Source organism: Heloderma suspectum, chromosome 1 (assembly GCF_057233095.1).
Source record: "Heloderma suspectum isolate Gila_16-S chromosome 1, 16-S_ref, whole genome shotgun sequence".
NCBI classification, from domain to species: Eukaryota; Metazoa; Chordata; class Lepidosauria; order Squamata; family Helodermatidae; genus Heloderma; species Heloderma suspectum.
Genome location: NC_139458.1, coordinates 354,293,709 through 354,309,491, shown reverse-complemented (window position 1 = coordinate 354,309,491; position 15,783 = coordinate 354,293,709). Strand labels below are relative to the sequence as shown.

Genomic DNA, 15,783 nt, shown 5'->3' with positions numbered 1-15,783 from the left:
AAAGGCAAAAAACACACACAACCCAAACCTGAGCACCAGTTCAAATGTGCAAGGACACTAATGGTGCAGCCCTCTCAGTCTTGTACTACCTGAGGATGCTCATGGGAGATGGCTTGATTGCAAGTACATCCTATGTAAAAAATGTCTGCCTGGTTGCAAAAAGGCTTGTAAATTGGGGAGATGGCTTGTCATCTCATGTTCCACGTGCAGGAAGCTTTGGACGTGGAGTGTACACTTCCGATCAAGTAGACTCCCCTAAGCATTCCAAGGTAGTTCTGGAACACGTAACATATTGGAAAATATGTCTGAATTGGTTCTGTCACAGCTGGGTAGCGGTGCCACTAAGCTAGATATGCACTGAGAACATCTACATTGTTATAAGTAATGCTATTAAAGGAAATTGCATGAGAATCCTGTCCTGCTGGTGTAGCAATTTCAGTTAATGTTTCCCTCATCAGCCTAACAGGAAATTAGTAAATAGGATTTGCTGATAGTAAATAGGATTTACTATCATACATAATCGTTGTATAATTCCCTGTGATGCAGCGCAGGTTGGCGTATCATCCGAACCCAGCCTACAGTGTGGTGGGGGTGGCTTTGTACCCACTCTATAACCCATGACTTACAGTAGGGGTTGTAGAGTGGGTACGAACCCCGCGCCCCGCCCACGCTGGGTTCAGACAACCTGCCAACCTGCGCTGCATCACGGGGAATTATTAGTATTTATTATTTCTTACATTTCTATACTGCCCCATAGTCGAAGCGCTCTGGGCAGTTTACAAAAGTTAAAACATTAAAATACAATATACGAAGCTTAAAAGCCATTTACACAAAAGCACAGACAATACACACAAACAACATATAACTAAAAACAACTTTGAGCTAAAAACAATTTAACAAAAAAATCCAACAATAATGTCAGGGTGCCCCTGTTGCCTACTGAATCCTCCAATGGCCAGAATCAACACTCAGACAAAAGGGCTGCTTTCCAAGGCTTTAATTCCATTCGACCTAATGAAGCATACAGATGCTGACTGCCTGAGACTCAGAGGAACTACAAAGGAACAGCCATCTAGGGGTTTCTAAGGATTAGCATGTCAGGGGTGGGAGGGGAAGATCTCCCCCTCTCCCATGGGGCCTCGGGGCACAGCTGTTGACGTCGAGCCAATCGGGCTGAGTGCCTAAGCGCAGCTCCTGCAGTCTCTCACTTGTGCCTGCGCCTTGCGTCTAAAAGCTCAAGTTGTCCCTCCCTTTCCCTGCCTGGTCACAGTCGCTCCCAGGGATATGAGTGGGGGGGGGGCTCCCCCTCCAGCTGCGCCTCTGAAGTCTGAGAGAGTTCCTCGCCCACGAATGGTATCTCCTCCTCAGAATCAGAGCTGCCTTGGGACTCTATGGGCTCAGATACAACCCTGACAAATAAAAACAACACAGGCTAAGGAACAAGAGTTCTAAAAAGGGAAGGCCTGCTGAAATAATAATTCCTTTATTCCTTTAATTCCTGCTTAAAAACCTTCAAAAAGGTCAGCAGGTGCATTTCAACTGGCAGGTCATTCCACTCATGCAAATGGTGGTCCTGCATGCGGCATGACTAGGGGAAGAGGGAGAAGCCACAATGACTCCTTCTCCCTACGCGATCATCCAAACCCAGCCTATATGTTTGTAGGCTTGAAAAAAGCTAGTTTGCAATTTTTGAATTTTGCAAGCTTATATACTGAATAGATCTTATAAAAAAGAAACTGGGATTTACCTTCTTTGCTTTAACAAGTGTCTGGAAAAGGTTAGTGAAGCCCCTTGCAGAGAGAAGAATTTTCTCTCTTTGACAGGAGTCATAGGAAGTGTTTTCCAGCAGCCAGCGATGCTGTCGATTCATCTTTTTCACCATCACCTGAAAGAAATCAGAGCAGAAACTGTGTGTTTGTGCTTTCTGCCCCTTCTATACACCTGACCATGTGCATATGTAAAGCGACAAGATTTAATCATAGCCTTAACGACAGTCTCACCACAGTAGCCTCTTATTACCAGCTTTAAATGGAGGCTGTTGAGTTAAATTGCTTTCATACATTCCCAGGATTCTCAAAAATCCAAATATGGGAACCTGCACAATGTCAGGGACAAGATGGACCACCTCAAGGACTTGGACAATATCGAGACGCTGGTCCCACACTCTAGATGTAATAATATTAAACTCACCTCTTGACCTCCCAAAGGGATTGTCCAAATATCTTGGATAGCTTGCCTTAGAATCAGCTGTATTTCAAACATCTGGAAACCTATAAGAAGAAACAACTTAAACAACATGGTGAAGGGCCATTTATGGTACAATTACAATGTATTTCAGTAACACAGTTGACTAAACTGAAAAAGTTGTACAGCATTTTAGAAATGTATTTAAGGGAGCAATTCATTTCATTGTCCCAAGTGAAAAATCAATAGAGCTATATGAAAGTCAGTAATTAGTAAACAGCAAGAAACACACACACAAGAAAAGGCATGAATGGGATTCATACTGCTTCTTTTCTCACCCTATTCAACACCGTGGGCTTATCTACACATTCAAAAGAGCCATGGTACAACCTTCCTGAGACAGTACTATTTCAAAATGCAGGTGGAGCCCTCTGCAAAACTGAATCCTCCTGATATATATAAAAAATCTCCTTACAGGTTGAAATATTACATACTAGCAAGCAGAGTTCTAATTCTGATTTCTTCTTGAAGAACTTGGTTTCCTACTGCAGGCAAGATGGAGGTTTTTTTTTCAAGCATGCAATTCTTCCACCTTCAGGTGGTACAATCCTAGAAGGGCAATACCACATGCTTTTTCTGAACATGTTCAGTAGTAAGATACAAGGAAACTTTTCATTCTAGAGAAGCATTTCTTTGATATATTTAGGAGAATTTGGGTGAGGAGGAAAAAGCTACCATTCCTGCAAGGGATGGTATCAAGTCAAGTCTATACCCCCTTTTTGTATATACTACACTCAAAGCGATTTATAACTGATTCTACCCCTTTTGGCAAATCAGTTCCAAAATTATTCTCATCAGTGAAGCACAAAGTGCCAAGCCTTGCAGAACTCTTTTCTTCAGAAGAATAATACAGAGATAAGAAAATGAAGGTTCCATATGTCAAGGGTGGGAATAAAAGATGCACAGAACTGAAGCAGAGAGAAAAAAGAACATTACTTCACAGAAAAGGTGAGCCATTCATAAATGTAGTCAACAGACTGTGGAACATGAAGTCAAAATGTGAAAGAAACCCAAGGTCATACTTCCTACCATGTATATCTTGCAAAACCATAGAATCTTTTTCTGTTGCTGAGGACACCCAGCATGTTACTTCATCAATCACTTTTTTCAGCTTGTCTTTGCTGAAACCACTGGAGAGAGGGAAGAGCAAGACAAGTGCGTGAAACTGTGCTCCAATTTGAACTCAGCCTTCCCAGGATCCTCTGCTCACCTCACAGAAAGGTCAAGGTTTGCAAAGGACACGCCCCTCCCGTTGGTGGTTATGGCAACTCGCCCAGCACCTTCAAGCTTTTGGAGGCTGTTGTGAGCCCCGTGCTGCAAGCACCCTCACCACTCACTGCACACACACCACCACCACCGGAACAGTGTCTAATACTGACTTCACGGTGCTTCCTGATAACATTTTTACTTCATCACTTCCCTTGGTCAAAGGGAATACCAATGATTGCATATGCATACATCGGGATCCTCTTCAGATATTCTCCAGTCTCAGCTTTTGTAGCAAGCACAGCGTTCAGGACAGAAAGTACATTGGGATGGGCAACTTGTGGCCTTCCAGATGCCAGCAAAGCCAGTGGGTGAGGGATGAAAGGAGTTGTGGCCCTCCAGATATCTTGGCCTACAAGTTGCCCACCCCTGATATAAGTGGACAAGAAATGGGAGATTTGGGAGCAGTAAATTGGCCCAGGAATGGTGAAGCACAGAATATGCATGGAAGGGTGCCAGAAGGCAGAGGCTGTGAGTTGGAGGATAAAAGTTATGAGCTGGCCAAGAACGGGAGAAAAATTATACCAGTGACAAATGACTAGGAATGGGGTCAAGGAAGTACGAGCTATGATCAGGAGGAGAAGAGGAGACAATGAATAATGATGGGATGATCTTGAGGAGAGGAGACATGAATAAAGGCAGCGGAGCACATTGAGCCTACGAAAGGACACCATGGCCCATGAAAGGTGAGGGGAACTGTGAGTGCAAGACAGAGAGTGAGAGACAGGCCAGGTCTTCAAGTGTTATCTTGGTCCATTCTTAGGTGAGCTATGTATGTCATAAGAATGCAAGAAGACCCATGGTGGATCAGACCAATGGTCCATCTGGTCCAGCATTCTGTTCATATAGTGGCCAACCAGTTACCTGTGGGAAGCCCATGAGTAGGGCATGACTGCAACAGCAGTCTCCTGTTCATGTTCCCCAGCAACTGGTATACAGAGGCACACTGCCTCTGATAAGGCACATGTCCTAAGGGATGTTCTGTCAGGTCACCCAGATTCAACACCAACACAGAAACGGTAGTGAATAAGCACTTTTACCTACGGACCATCCAACTACTAGGTAAAAGATGCTGGAGTTTCCTCTCTTGTGTTTCATTCATATATGGGATCCCATCTTTAAGAAACTGAAGGGAGAGAAAGGATAATGTTACACAGCATGAAGTTTCTATGTTAAAAGGTACAGAAGCTAGAGTCACTAGATGGACCCTTGGTCTCATCCACCATGGCTCTTTTCTGTTCATTAGACCACACACTAATGTAACTGTAACTGGCTGTAGTTAAATCAGATAGTATTAGTCAAAGTTTCAAGTTCTTTAAAAAATCTCAAGGATAGAAGGGCTCTAACTGCTTCTGTTCAGCTGACTAAGAAAGTCACAAAGAGGAAAAAAATCACAGAACCAGTTCGCACTTGGAAACGGTTGATGCAAACATTGTCCTAGGACCTAGAACATACAGTTGCTTCTTCTTTTTGGAACTCTCTCCTTGAAAAAAAATCTATACAAATGTTTCGAAGAGGTCATTTGCCTTGCCACCCACACCTTAAAGTCTTCCATCGCCACTGTCCTTGATAACCAATCTAAATGACAGTCTTCCTCACGTAGATCCCATTTCTGGCAGAGCGCTCCTGTGCATGTTTGCTCAGAAACAAGTCCCATTGACCAGGTTTGAATGACATGTTGTAGCTCATTGAGGTTTATTTAACACACAGATGCCACATTGCATATCCATCCCCTGCTTGCAGGTTGTTGTGTCATGTGGACCCAGCGAGCGTGGGTTATGCAAGGGTTAAACGACCCTCACATAACCCTAAAACAGACCATGGGTTATGCGAGCGTTGTTTAACCCTTGCGTAATCTACATTCGGTGGGTTCGCACAACTTGACAACATCCAAGCGGGGGTTGCATATTCAAAATTGTGGCCACACACGCTCTGTATGGGCTGCAGACTCACCAGAGGTTACATAACCCAGGGTGGGCTGTCAGGTCATGCAAACAAGCCCCTTATGTTCAACGGAATTTACTTCTACGTAGGCACACGTAGGATTGTAGCCAAAGCTTTTTGTCAGCATGACAACTGAAACAATTCAGTGGAAATGGAGGACTAATCAATTGTTTTTTGTTTGAAAAAAGAGTAATAAGGCAAAAAATAGATTAATGTATTCATCAAGAAATACAGGTAGGATTCCAGAGCAGATGGCCATGTGCAGAAAAAATTGGCAGGAAGCAAAAAACCACAAACATTCAAATCTCACATGCTTAAGGGGAAGACATCAGAAGACCTGTACACCAAAAAATACTGGCAAACTTTATCATACCAACTCATAGCTGTTGACCAGCCCCCAAATCTGATCCTCCTTCCCTCTTCATCCGGGCAAAGAGCTCAATGAGTGCTTACTTAGGAAGGCTCTAGCCAAATCCATTCTCTTTCCTTCTTCATCTCCCAGCAAAAAGGTTCTTTCCTCTCCAAACGCATGTCCTCGTTCATTCTTCACCCCCATAAGAACCAGGAGGCAAAGTTAGAGAGACAGTCTCCTGGCCATGTTTGCATCTCATTCTCTCTTTTGCACCAAGGTAGCAGTGCATTTTCAAAAACAAGAGCATTCCCTCTGGATCACCCCGTCCCCCCTGACTTTCCCCTGCCATCACCATTGCTGCCGCAAGGGTGACTCCCCGCACCTCTAACGGGGCAACAGTGCTTACCGATGCCGCTAGGCCCAGCAATTTTAATTGAAAAAGAGAAGAAAAGAATGAAGACCCTGACAAGTGCTCCTTGCCATTTTCAGCAGAGAGCAGACAGGGAGAATAGTGTTGGAAGTGGGGCAGGGCAGCTGAAGAACCAGGTTACACCCTAACCTCTACTCCACAGCAGGTATGATAACAGTGCTACTTCAGTTCACATCTGAGAATTTTCTACTGCCATTACTAAGCTCTAAAATAGTTAGAAACCAGTACACATAGAATGGGATAAGTGTGTGTGGGGGGGGTGTACCAGAATGCAGCAGTTTAGGTAGAGCAACAGTAGGCAGCCTCTTCTATTTTGGAATACAACTCCCATAAGTCCCAGTCTGCATGGCCAGTGGTCAGGGATTCTGGGAGTTGTAGCCCAAAACTTCCAGAGGGCACCAGGTTCCCTGCCCCTGAAGTGGAGGAACGTTATCTAGATTCTCAGGATAAGAGCATAAGTTGTGTCGCAGGAAGCTGCCTTATACTGAGTCAGACCAGGGAGGGGAGGAGCATGCCTAACACTTACTGCACCCAATATTTCCCCATTCCGTATCATCACACGCACCCCAGGCAGCTTCCCCATGGTTTCAAATCAGGCCTAGACAAATACCATAGTCATGCTTTTCATGAAGATGCTGAAAAACAAAACCACCCACAAGGATGTTAATTCTTCTAAACTTTCTGCCTTATACTGATTTAGACCCTTGGTCCAACTAGCCCAGTATTGTCAACACTGAGTGGCAGCAGCTCTTTCCTGGCCCAACCTGGAGATGCTGGGAATTGAACCAGGGACATTTTGAATCGGAAGAACTTACTCCGTCACTGAGCTATGGTCCTTTCTCCAAATACTAAAGAAAAAGGATAGTGTGGAAATACCCCCATAGAAGCAACAAAGGGTATTGTAAGGTAAGATTGCATCCAAGTCTAGTCAGGTCAGCGTTGGCCAGGATCCAGGAGAGTAGGCAAGCAAGAGAGTAAGTGATTTCTCCTGCACTAGCTTAGAGAGGTTGGTGACCTTTAAGGGCACAATGCTGAGCATGTTTAGACAGAAAAAAGTCCAACTCCCTACAACTGGCTGGGGCATGCTAGGAGTTGTAGGACTTTTTTCTGTCTAAACATGCATAGGATTGGTGCCTAAATTTGGAAAGGGTTAATGTGTGAAGAGAGGTAATGCATGTTAACTGAAATGGGGGAAGAGTTCCCAGATTATAACAGTGCAATCCTATACATTTTATATTTATTTACAAAATTCTCAAAAAAGGCATCCAAGGTGATATATAAATTAAAACAAAACAAACAAATAAAAACAGGAGAAAAACCTTAACAGGGAGCAGAGTTACATTGAAAATCACTCAAAATGCTGGGTGAGACAAAGGTGTTTTAATGGCTTGCCCTAAAATAAAGGAGGCTATCAAACCTCCCTAGGGAGGGAGTTCTACAGTCAGGGTGCTGCCACAGAAAAGGCCCTGTTCCATATTCCCACCAGCCTAACGTATCTAGGTGGTGGGACACTCAGAAGCGAGTCCCATTGAGTTCAGCTAACTGGACATAGGGTTGTACCTTAAAGCAGCTATTTCAGCCCAAGAAGTTACCTTCCCATACCATTTAATTTGTAATTGCATTTTAGAAACATCTTTGAGCATATTGCACTTCAACTGCACTTAGGAGCAAAGTAAATAGTATGTCTAAGTTCTCCTCAACTTAAGTTTTCTTTGTCTAGACTATTTGTAACAGAAAACGTACCTTGTTATAGTCAAAACCATAGTGAGACAGGAACTGAATGCTAGATGCTTGGAAAGAGAACTCAGAATCCATTTGGCCAAATGTCGTGGGGAAGAGGAAAAAGTTATATGAATGTGCCATATACCTGTAAAGATTAATCAGAATGACTAAGGCTACCTATTTATGGAACAAGACTTTCACGGCGTAGTGCCTGAAAGGTATCATCAGGTAAATATAAGCATGGACAAGTAAATACTTTACTTACTTGTTTGACTCTTCATTGCAAAATATTGACAAACCTGAAAGAAAAAGGAATCACACAAAATAGTCACACGCACAGCGATGATTCGATCACAAATGCTTGTTTTTCTTTGCTCCTTGCATACAGCTATGCTTGAACTACTCCATTCCTAATAAGGGTGCCGCACATCTGGCCATTTACTGAAACTGGCAATAGCAAACATTCAGGTGAAAGCGAAAGCCAACCTAGTTTGGGTACCACATACTGGCAATCAAACATGTATTAGGTGTTCATGGGGAGGCTATTCAGGAGGAACTGATCTACATCTATACTGTTCACACACATATTAAGAATAGAAACACATTATGTTCCTCCCGCCCCATTCCTTCCCAGAGGACTAATTTTATACAGGTGATATCCAGGAGTTTATCATGGATCTATTTACTTATAGTAGCCACAACCCCAGTGGTGAGCAAAGGTGCCCAGAAAAAGGCAGTCTCTACCTCGTAACATTGCACAAAGTGCAGGAACTTAGGTAGTCATCTAAAAGGGGTGTCCATACTCCTGGTACCTTCCTCATGTTTTTCTCTCTCTGCAGCTCATGCTGAATAGATAATAGATAGTTAAAGATAATAAAACTCTTGCCTTCAACAGGAGAAGGCCTGAAAGTTGAACAGTTTTACTTTGTTTCTTTCAAAGGCCTATTAATTTGGTTCAGAGCAGGAAGGAAAAGCAATGATCTTTTACTGGATCAACTAGTTGGTGTAGAAGAATGCAAATTGTTCAGCTCAAAAGTTTGCATACATCCACACCAACAAAAGTTGGTCTGATAAAAGGTATACCACCCTATTTTGTCTCTCTCTAACCAGTGTTTATAACTATTTATACCAAGCTTGTATAGCAATCAAAGTAGGTAAAAGATACCACTATTTGGGGGGGGGGGGGTTGCCATGCATAATTGTTATGTTCCTCCTTCATGATCAAAATCGATGCTATCCAGAGTTTATGGCCTTGCCAGACAGCTGCATCAATATCTCTCTCAATACATTTTGAGATAGGGCTCATTATCAAGGGAAACTAGAAAAATACATACTATAAAATGAAGACATAAAAAGGACACCACAAATATATAACAATTTCTAAACACAGTAATTATACAATATCAAACTATTTCTATGTAACATATACAAGCGTGCTTAAAAACAATTGCATTACTCTACACGCTAATGGGTAATTTGTAAAGTCTCAATATTCAGTATCCTAGGGCAGTATCCTACACCGCCCATGCACCTGTGGGACCCACCACTAGTGCAACATGGAGCTAGTGGTTCTTAAAGTAACCAGAAAGTGCCAGAAACACTCATTTCCGGAATGAGACAGGTCAACAGAGTTTGCCAAAGGAAGCGCCACTGACCTGCCCCTATCTGAAAATGAATTTTTCCAGGCTTGCTTTAGGAAGTGCTAACTCCCTGGTGCACTAGCGGTTGGTCCCGCTGGTGCAACAGAATAAGTAGAAGTGCAGTGGGAGTATTGGATACTGCCTATAGATTTAAAAACCTCATAACTTACTTTTTTATTTGCTTCTAATGCATCAGAAATTTGATACTGTATAATTATGGTCTTAATTTTGTACTTATTTATTTTTCTGGTTTCCCTTGATAAAGAGATCTCCCAAAACATGTTGGGGACAATATACTGGTACCACTGATGTTTACTGATTTTGCTTCTATAGCTCTTTTTTGATTCTCTTCCTTGTTGTTGTGGGGGTGGACAGAAAGAATCCCTTTAGCACAGCATTCTCACTAACACACTATCCTGTGTAATGGGGGTTGGGGTGCGGGAGAAAAAAGCATATAACATTTTAAAATGTTAGGGTTTTTTTAAAGTTAAATACAAAACAAAAACATGCTGGGGAAATAAGTTACCTTTAAAGAGATTTTTTCAGATAGCATTTCAATCTGGACACTGAGGTTATACCTTCAGGTTGCCACCTCACAACTTGGACACTGGTCTTTCATTCTCCCTCGGAAACAGAAGACAGGCAGCTGCAAATGCTCCCACCTGGATCCTGTTCCCCATCCGCCTCCCAAACCTGCTGGGCTAAGCAGGACATCAGGCATGGCACAGCACTGTGTTTTAGTCAGGACTAACTGAAGTCCCATTCATTTCAATGAGCCTATGCTAAGTAGGACTAACATTGGACAACCCTGAGAAACTAGAAGAACTTACCAAGCTGACTCACTGTAAACTGCTGAACACTCCGTCTGGCTTTCTGATACCACTCAGCAGGCGAATCAAAGAGACTAAGGAGGGGAAAAATCAAAGTATTCCCGTGTTGTTGTGCACACTTCTCCATATTACTGCTATCGGTACATCGCTGGAAAGCACGTTTGGTTAAACTTACCTGGGTTGCCTATCAGGCGGAAAGACTGAGTGCAAACCTGTGAATTCCATGTCAAGGCCTGCAAAACACAGAAAGCAGATAGAACTCACACACTGTCACCAAGCTAGGCCATTTGCCTTCCACCACTATTACAAAACACAGTAAGGATGCAATCCTATGCATGTCCCCAGCATGCTAGGCATTATAGGACTTTTTTCTGTCTAAATGTGCATAGGATTGCACCCTAAAAGGTTTCATTTTTAAAACCTATTGACATTTTTACATAGATCTTACATGCATACCATCATACATCTCCTATACAAACTAACATCTGTACACCCTGTGATTGATGCTTCTGGGAAATATAAACACCTAGGCCAGTGTCCAATGCAGCACTACTGCTAATGTAAATTATGTTGCACTAGCGTAAACGACCTCTAGGATAACACCAGTAGTACTTGTTGGCATGATGGACTTGGTCTTGTGCCAGAGGCTGTTTACGCTAGTGCAACATAATTTATGTTAGCGGTAGTGCAGCACTGGATACCGCCCCTCGTAGATATGTAATCATAACAACCTTAAGTAAGAATTAGAATTCTCTACTTCAGCGGACTTCCGGTCAGAGCCAATGTCGCCCTGGTGGTGTTCTGCGGAGTCTCCGTGGGAAGCTATCTCAAACAGCTTTTAAAAGCACCTTTTTATCTTCCCCTGGAATGAAAGGGGGAAGCAAGAGCAGCATTCTGGACCAAGCCTTGGAAAAACAGCTCTTTATGCGACGTAGCAGAGGGGCTGGACTACGAGGCAAGTCTGCCAGAGCTTAAACAAAATCTAATTAGGAGGAATCAGAGCTGACGTGCCCCAATGTAGATTTTAGTGTTTATGGACTAAGGCATACCAGCAATATTTCAGGACCTACAAGATTTGTCTAAAAAGAAGGATGGTAACACCAAGGAGGAGAAAAGTACCATCGACCCCTCTCACACCTCCCTTGGCAGAGGCTTCGAGAAGCGATGAAAATATAGAGGAGTTACTTGCGCTGATAAAAGCTTTGTCTTTGCAATCTGCTGAACAGGCTAAGAGACTGGATTCAATCCAAAATTCCATCACCACCCTGCAAGGGGCTGTGGATTTAATTAACAACTCTTGGCAAAAAATGGAGGCAAAGGTTAATGAGCTGCAAGATCGAGTGGCAGCACAGGAGACCATCTCGCAAGCTTTTCATAATAATTTTTCTGCAAGAATCTCGCAATTGGAGGCTTTCACACGCAGAGCAAATGTGCATATTACTGGTATCAAAGATTTATCTACTGATATAAATTTGTTTACTTTTGTAGATAACCTCCTGCATGAGATACTTCCTGCGTCATCTGATTATGTACTTGATATTGAGCATACATTCCGTGTGACAAATGCTAGAGGGACTGACTATATGATTATAGTTCAATTTGCAAGAGTCTCCACAAAAAATCATATCCTGTTTTTGGCAAGACGGGGGGAAATATTTTTTGGGTATCAAAACAAGATAGAGTTATGTTATGTCCGGATTACACCAAAGAAGTTGTTGATAAAAGAAGGCTATGTACCAAGGCGAGAAATCTGGCAAAACAAATGAATCTACAATATCATTTAAAATATCCTGCTACGTTTTGCATTTTCTCTGAAGAAGTTTCTAAATCACAAAATGGTGGAGCTGTGACTAATCGGAAAAACACACGAGACTTCTGCTCCAGCTCCATGAACTGGAATTTACAAACACGTTTTGTCAATTGGCTATGTTTAGTCTGTAAGGCCAGAGATAGCTGATTATGTATATCCGTTCTTTTTCTTTCAGCCTTTTCCTTTTTTACTTCTTTTAAAATGGATATGATAGACTGTATTTAAATCTTCCGTGTGAGAGTGTACAGAAATGTGCACACTCATTTATATATTTAGAAATGATACTATCTAAAATATAGATAGTATAAAATATATTAGTGATTGTTTTATGTTTTTGTTTTATTCTTTATAATCCCTTTCTTTTCTTTTTAATCATTATTATCAATATTATGATACTAGGATTAGTAAATATTTTTCACTGGTTGTTCTTAAGCTTTATCTTAAAAAAAAAATTTTTTTAAACTTTATTTATAGTAGCTAAAAGGCATGATATGGCCAATGGAAATGAATTCTAAGCTTGCTTCTTTGTTATAAACCTGAAGACACAATGTTGAAATTATTTATGCTGTATTGACCTGTAAAATTGGTATAATCTTTAAGTAGAGTGATATTTGAAATTTATGTGTAATGTAGTTTAAATTTAAGTGTGTTACGTAAACTTCTGTTTATATTTTGCTTTGTTTTCCTCTCTTTTTGCATTTTTTCTTCTTTTGTTTCCTTCCCCTTTGCTCTTCTCTCTCCTTTTTATATTATCTCCTTTCTCCCTCTCTTCCCCCCCTTATTTCATTTTTGAGGGGTCCTCTTAAGAATACTGTAATGTTGGAAACTGTAGAATATGATTATGTTGTTGGTGCTCTTTGGTTCATTTATAAAGATAAAAGTAGAATAAAAAGTACAAGGAAAAAGGAATTCTCTACTTCAGCAAGAGCTGTGCATGATAAAGGGCGGATGGATATGTTCTCCAATACAAAAACTCTGTGCAAGAAGCCTAAAATTATCTTGATCTTGCATACTTAGATGCAGTCTAACCCATACAGGTTTTCTGTAAATAATCCTTAAACCTTCATGGAAGTGACCTACCATTTGTTAACATTCTCATCTCCCAACATGCAGTTTACACACATGCTGCCAAGTTACTTTGCATTCCTCCTTCCAGTTCCACTAGAGCCCTAGCATCTGATTAAGCATCTAGTGCTCAGTACCAGAAACTGGCCCACTACATTTGGCTGATTTTAAGCAGCCTCAACACCACTATTACCATATAACAGCAGGCATGAAGGCAGTACAGAAAAGGAGGGAGAGGACCAAAAGCAAACTCAAGCCATCTAAGGCAGGGGTTGGAAACCTGGTGCCCTCCATATGTTTTGGACTACAACTCCCATCAGCATCAGCCGGCATGGGCAATTGTCAGGGGCTATGGTAGATGTAGTCCAAAACACCTAGAAGGCACCAGGTTGCCCACCTCTGTCCTAGGGAATCTCATTGTGAAAAATACAATAACTTCTTCACAAATGGAGGAAGAATCGTCATAGCTTCTTGGGGTTCAAGCTACCTGAAGTAATCACACACAGACGGGAACGATGTAACAGTTTATTCTTGCCAATGAGATTCCTCTCTCAGCTCTGCGCAATTATTTCATAAATCAGGGGGAGAGACCACCTTCCTCAGCTTAATGCTAAGAAAAATATTTTGTACTCCTAACAAGAAAAGCACACACAACTGTAAATTTTTTTTTTAAAAAGTAACTGATAAGGTGGCAGTCCATCACAAAGGAAGCCAGCAGCAAGCTTTGTAGTTGTCAAGACACATGCCTTGCAAACTGGATGGGGATTTGTTTATTTCTTTTTAAGCCACAAAGCAAACCATTCTCTTAACTCTTCTTCAGTAGCACCTAAAAGTTAACAAGCCCAACAGGAGGCAGCCTTGGGCAAATCTATACTATAGAAACATTATACCAGTTTATTTAATATGGTTTCCCTAAAAAAACCTGTGGGAACTGTAGTGTGTGTGTGTGTGTGTGGTACCTACTTGGAATTCTGTTAACAGAACTGTCCCAAGACATTTTGCTGCCCGAGGCAAAAAAACAAGATGGTGTCCCCTCCCATTCCATGTTCAAAAGCCAACTGGACTGGCAGTTGAATCTTTCTTTAACACTGGTGAGGGGACAACATCTTCCACCACAAGAGAGTAAGCTAGCTTAGGGCCCACAGGACAGGCTGCTTAGCAGGCAACTCTAACACACTGCCGATGCTCCCAGCATCTGCCACCTGAGGCGACTGCTTCACTCTGCCTAATAGTAGGGCTGGCCCTGTCTGTTAGAGACTAGTTGTACCCCATTAAAGTTGTACCTTTAATGAGGTACTAGTTGTACCCCATTAAAGAACTACAATTTTCAGGATAACCTAGGGCAGGGGTCGCCGGGAGGTAGATTGGGATCTGTTGGTAGATTTCTGGATGACCTGCAGAAGATCAGCTAGGGTTATTTGGCAACAACAGAGCAGTCCCCTTCCCTCCTCCTCAATCAGGTTGCTAGAATCCATAACCTGTAGTAACACAGGTGTAGATTTCGACATATATGTAGGTCATCCCAGTGTATATATAGCTCATGGGGTGCAGTAGGTGATTGGCTCAGACCCCTCAGCCAATATATGGCACCCGGCTTCACACATCCCACTCAGCATTTTGCACCTACCTCGCACTGATAGGCCTTAAGAGTTCTAGTGAAAAAACCAAGGTCCATCCCACAAGCTAACACAAGCTTCTGGCCTAAGGCTAACAACCTTTAAATCAGTTTAAACCTCCACACAAGCCTTCCCCAACCCGGTGCCTTCCAGATATTTTGGACTGCAACTCCCACCATTTCTGGGGGAAAGTCCAAAACATCTGGAGGCCACCTGGTTGGGGAAAGCTACGTAAGGCATACTTCGTAAAGGGGAAGGTCCCATTGAGTACAACGGGGCTTACTTCAGAGTAAACATGCACAAGACTGGACTGTGCGACAGACATGGGCACAGAGTCCGTCCCTCTCCGCCCAGCCTCGGTCTGTAGGAAAAGCCCCCCGTACACTAGCGGACTCTTCCACAGGCATCCCCGCTCCGCCTCCTCACCAACAAAGTCGCAGCCTAGGAGGAGCTCCTGCAACCGCGGCAACTTTTCCTCAAACTGCGCTGCGCCCACATCCATCCCGCCTTCCAAGCTCTGCTCCCAGGAGCACGTGTAGATGGCGGGGGAAGGGGGGCGGGGGAAGCTCAGCCCCGCCCACTGCCTTCCATAGGGGCCAAACGGAGACGACGTAAGCGCCGCCTCCCCTCCGCTTTTAAGGGGCTCGCCTCATCCTGCGTTACCGACTGAATCCCATTCTCCTGTGGCTCCCCGCCCCTCCTTCTGATTCTTCAGGCGCTGCCTTGTTGTTGTTCAGTCGTGTCCGACTCTTCGTGACCCCATGGACCATAGCACGCCAGGCCTTCCTGTCCTCCGCTCTCTCCCGGGGAGTGCTCAAGCCCATATTCATTGCATCGGTGATGCTATCTAGCCATCTCATCCTC

At 42.9% G+C, this 15,783-nt stretch overlaps 1 protein-coding gene across 2 annotated transcripts in view; it reads right to left on the bottom strand.

Moving 5' to 3' along the window:
- Positions 1–15,454, bottom strand: part of PNLDC1 (PARN like ribonuclease domain containing exonuclease 1) — a 31,576-nt gene extending 16,122 nt beyond the window's left edge. Inside the window, exons 1-9 of one of the 2 annotated variants that reach the window (XM_084831969.1) lie at positions 15,203–15,454; positions 10,604–10,661; positions 10,429–10,502; positions 8,224–8,257; positions 7,980–8,103; positions 4,551–4,636; positions 3,274–3,374; positions 2,191–2,270; positions 1,748–1,885 (exon numbers count right to left, since the gene is read on the bottom strand). In XM_084831969.1, the coding sequence (XP_084688095.1) occupies positions 1,748–1,885; positions 2,191–2,270; positions 3,274–3,374; positions 4,551–4,636; positions 7,980–8,103; positions 8,224–8,257; positions 10,429–10,502; positions 10,604–10,653 (687 nt within the window). In that variant the 5' untranslated portion in view covers positions 10,654–10,661; positions 15,203–15,454. The remainder of the gene's footprint in view (positions 1–1,747; positions 1,886–2,190; positions 2,271–3,273; positions 3,375–4,550; positions 4,637–7,979; positions 8,104–8,223; positions 8,258–10,428; positions 10,503–10,603; positions 10,662–15,202) is intronic. The other variant, XM_084831959.1, reaches the window with a different exon arrangement.
- Positions 15,455–15,783: the final 329 nt, after the last annotated feature.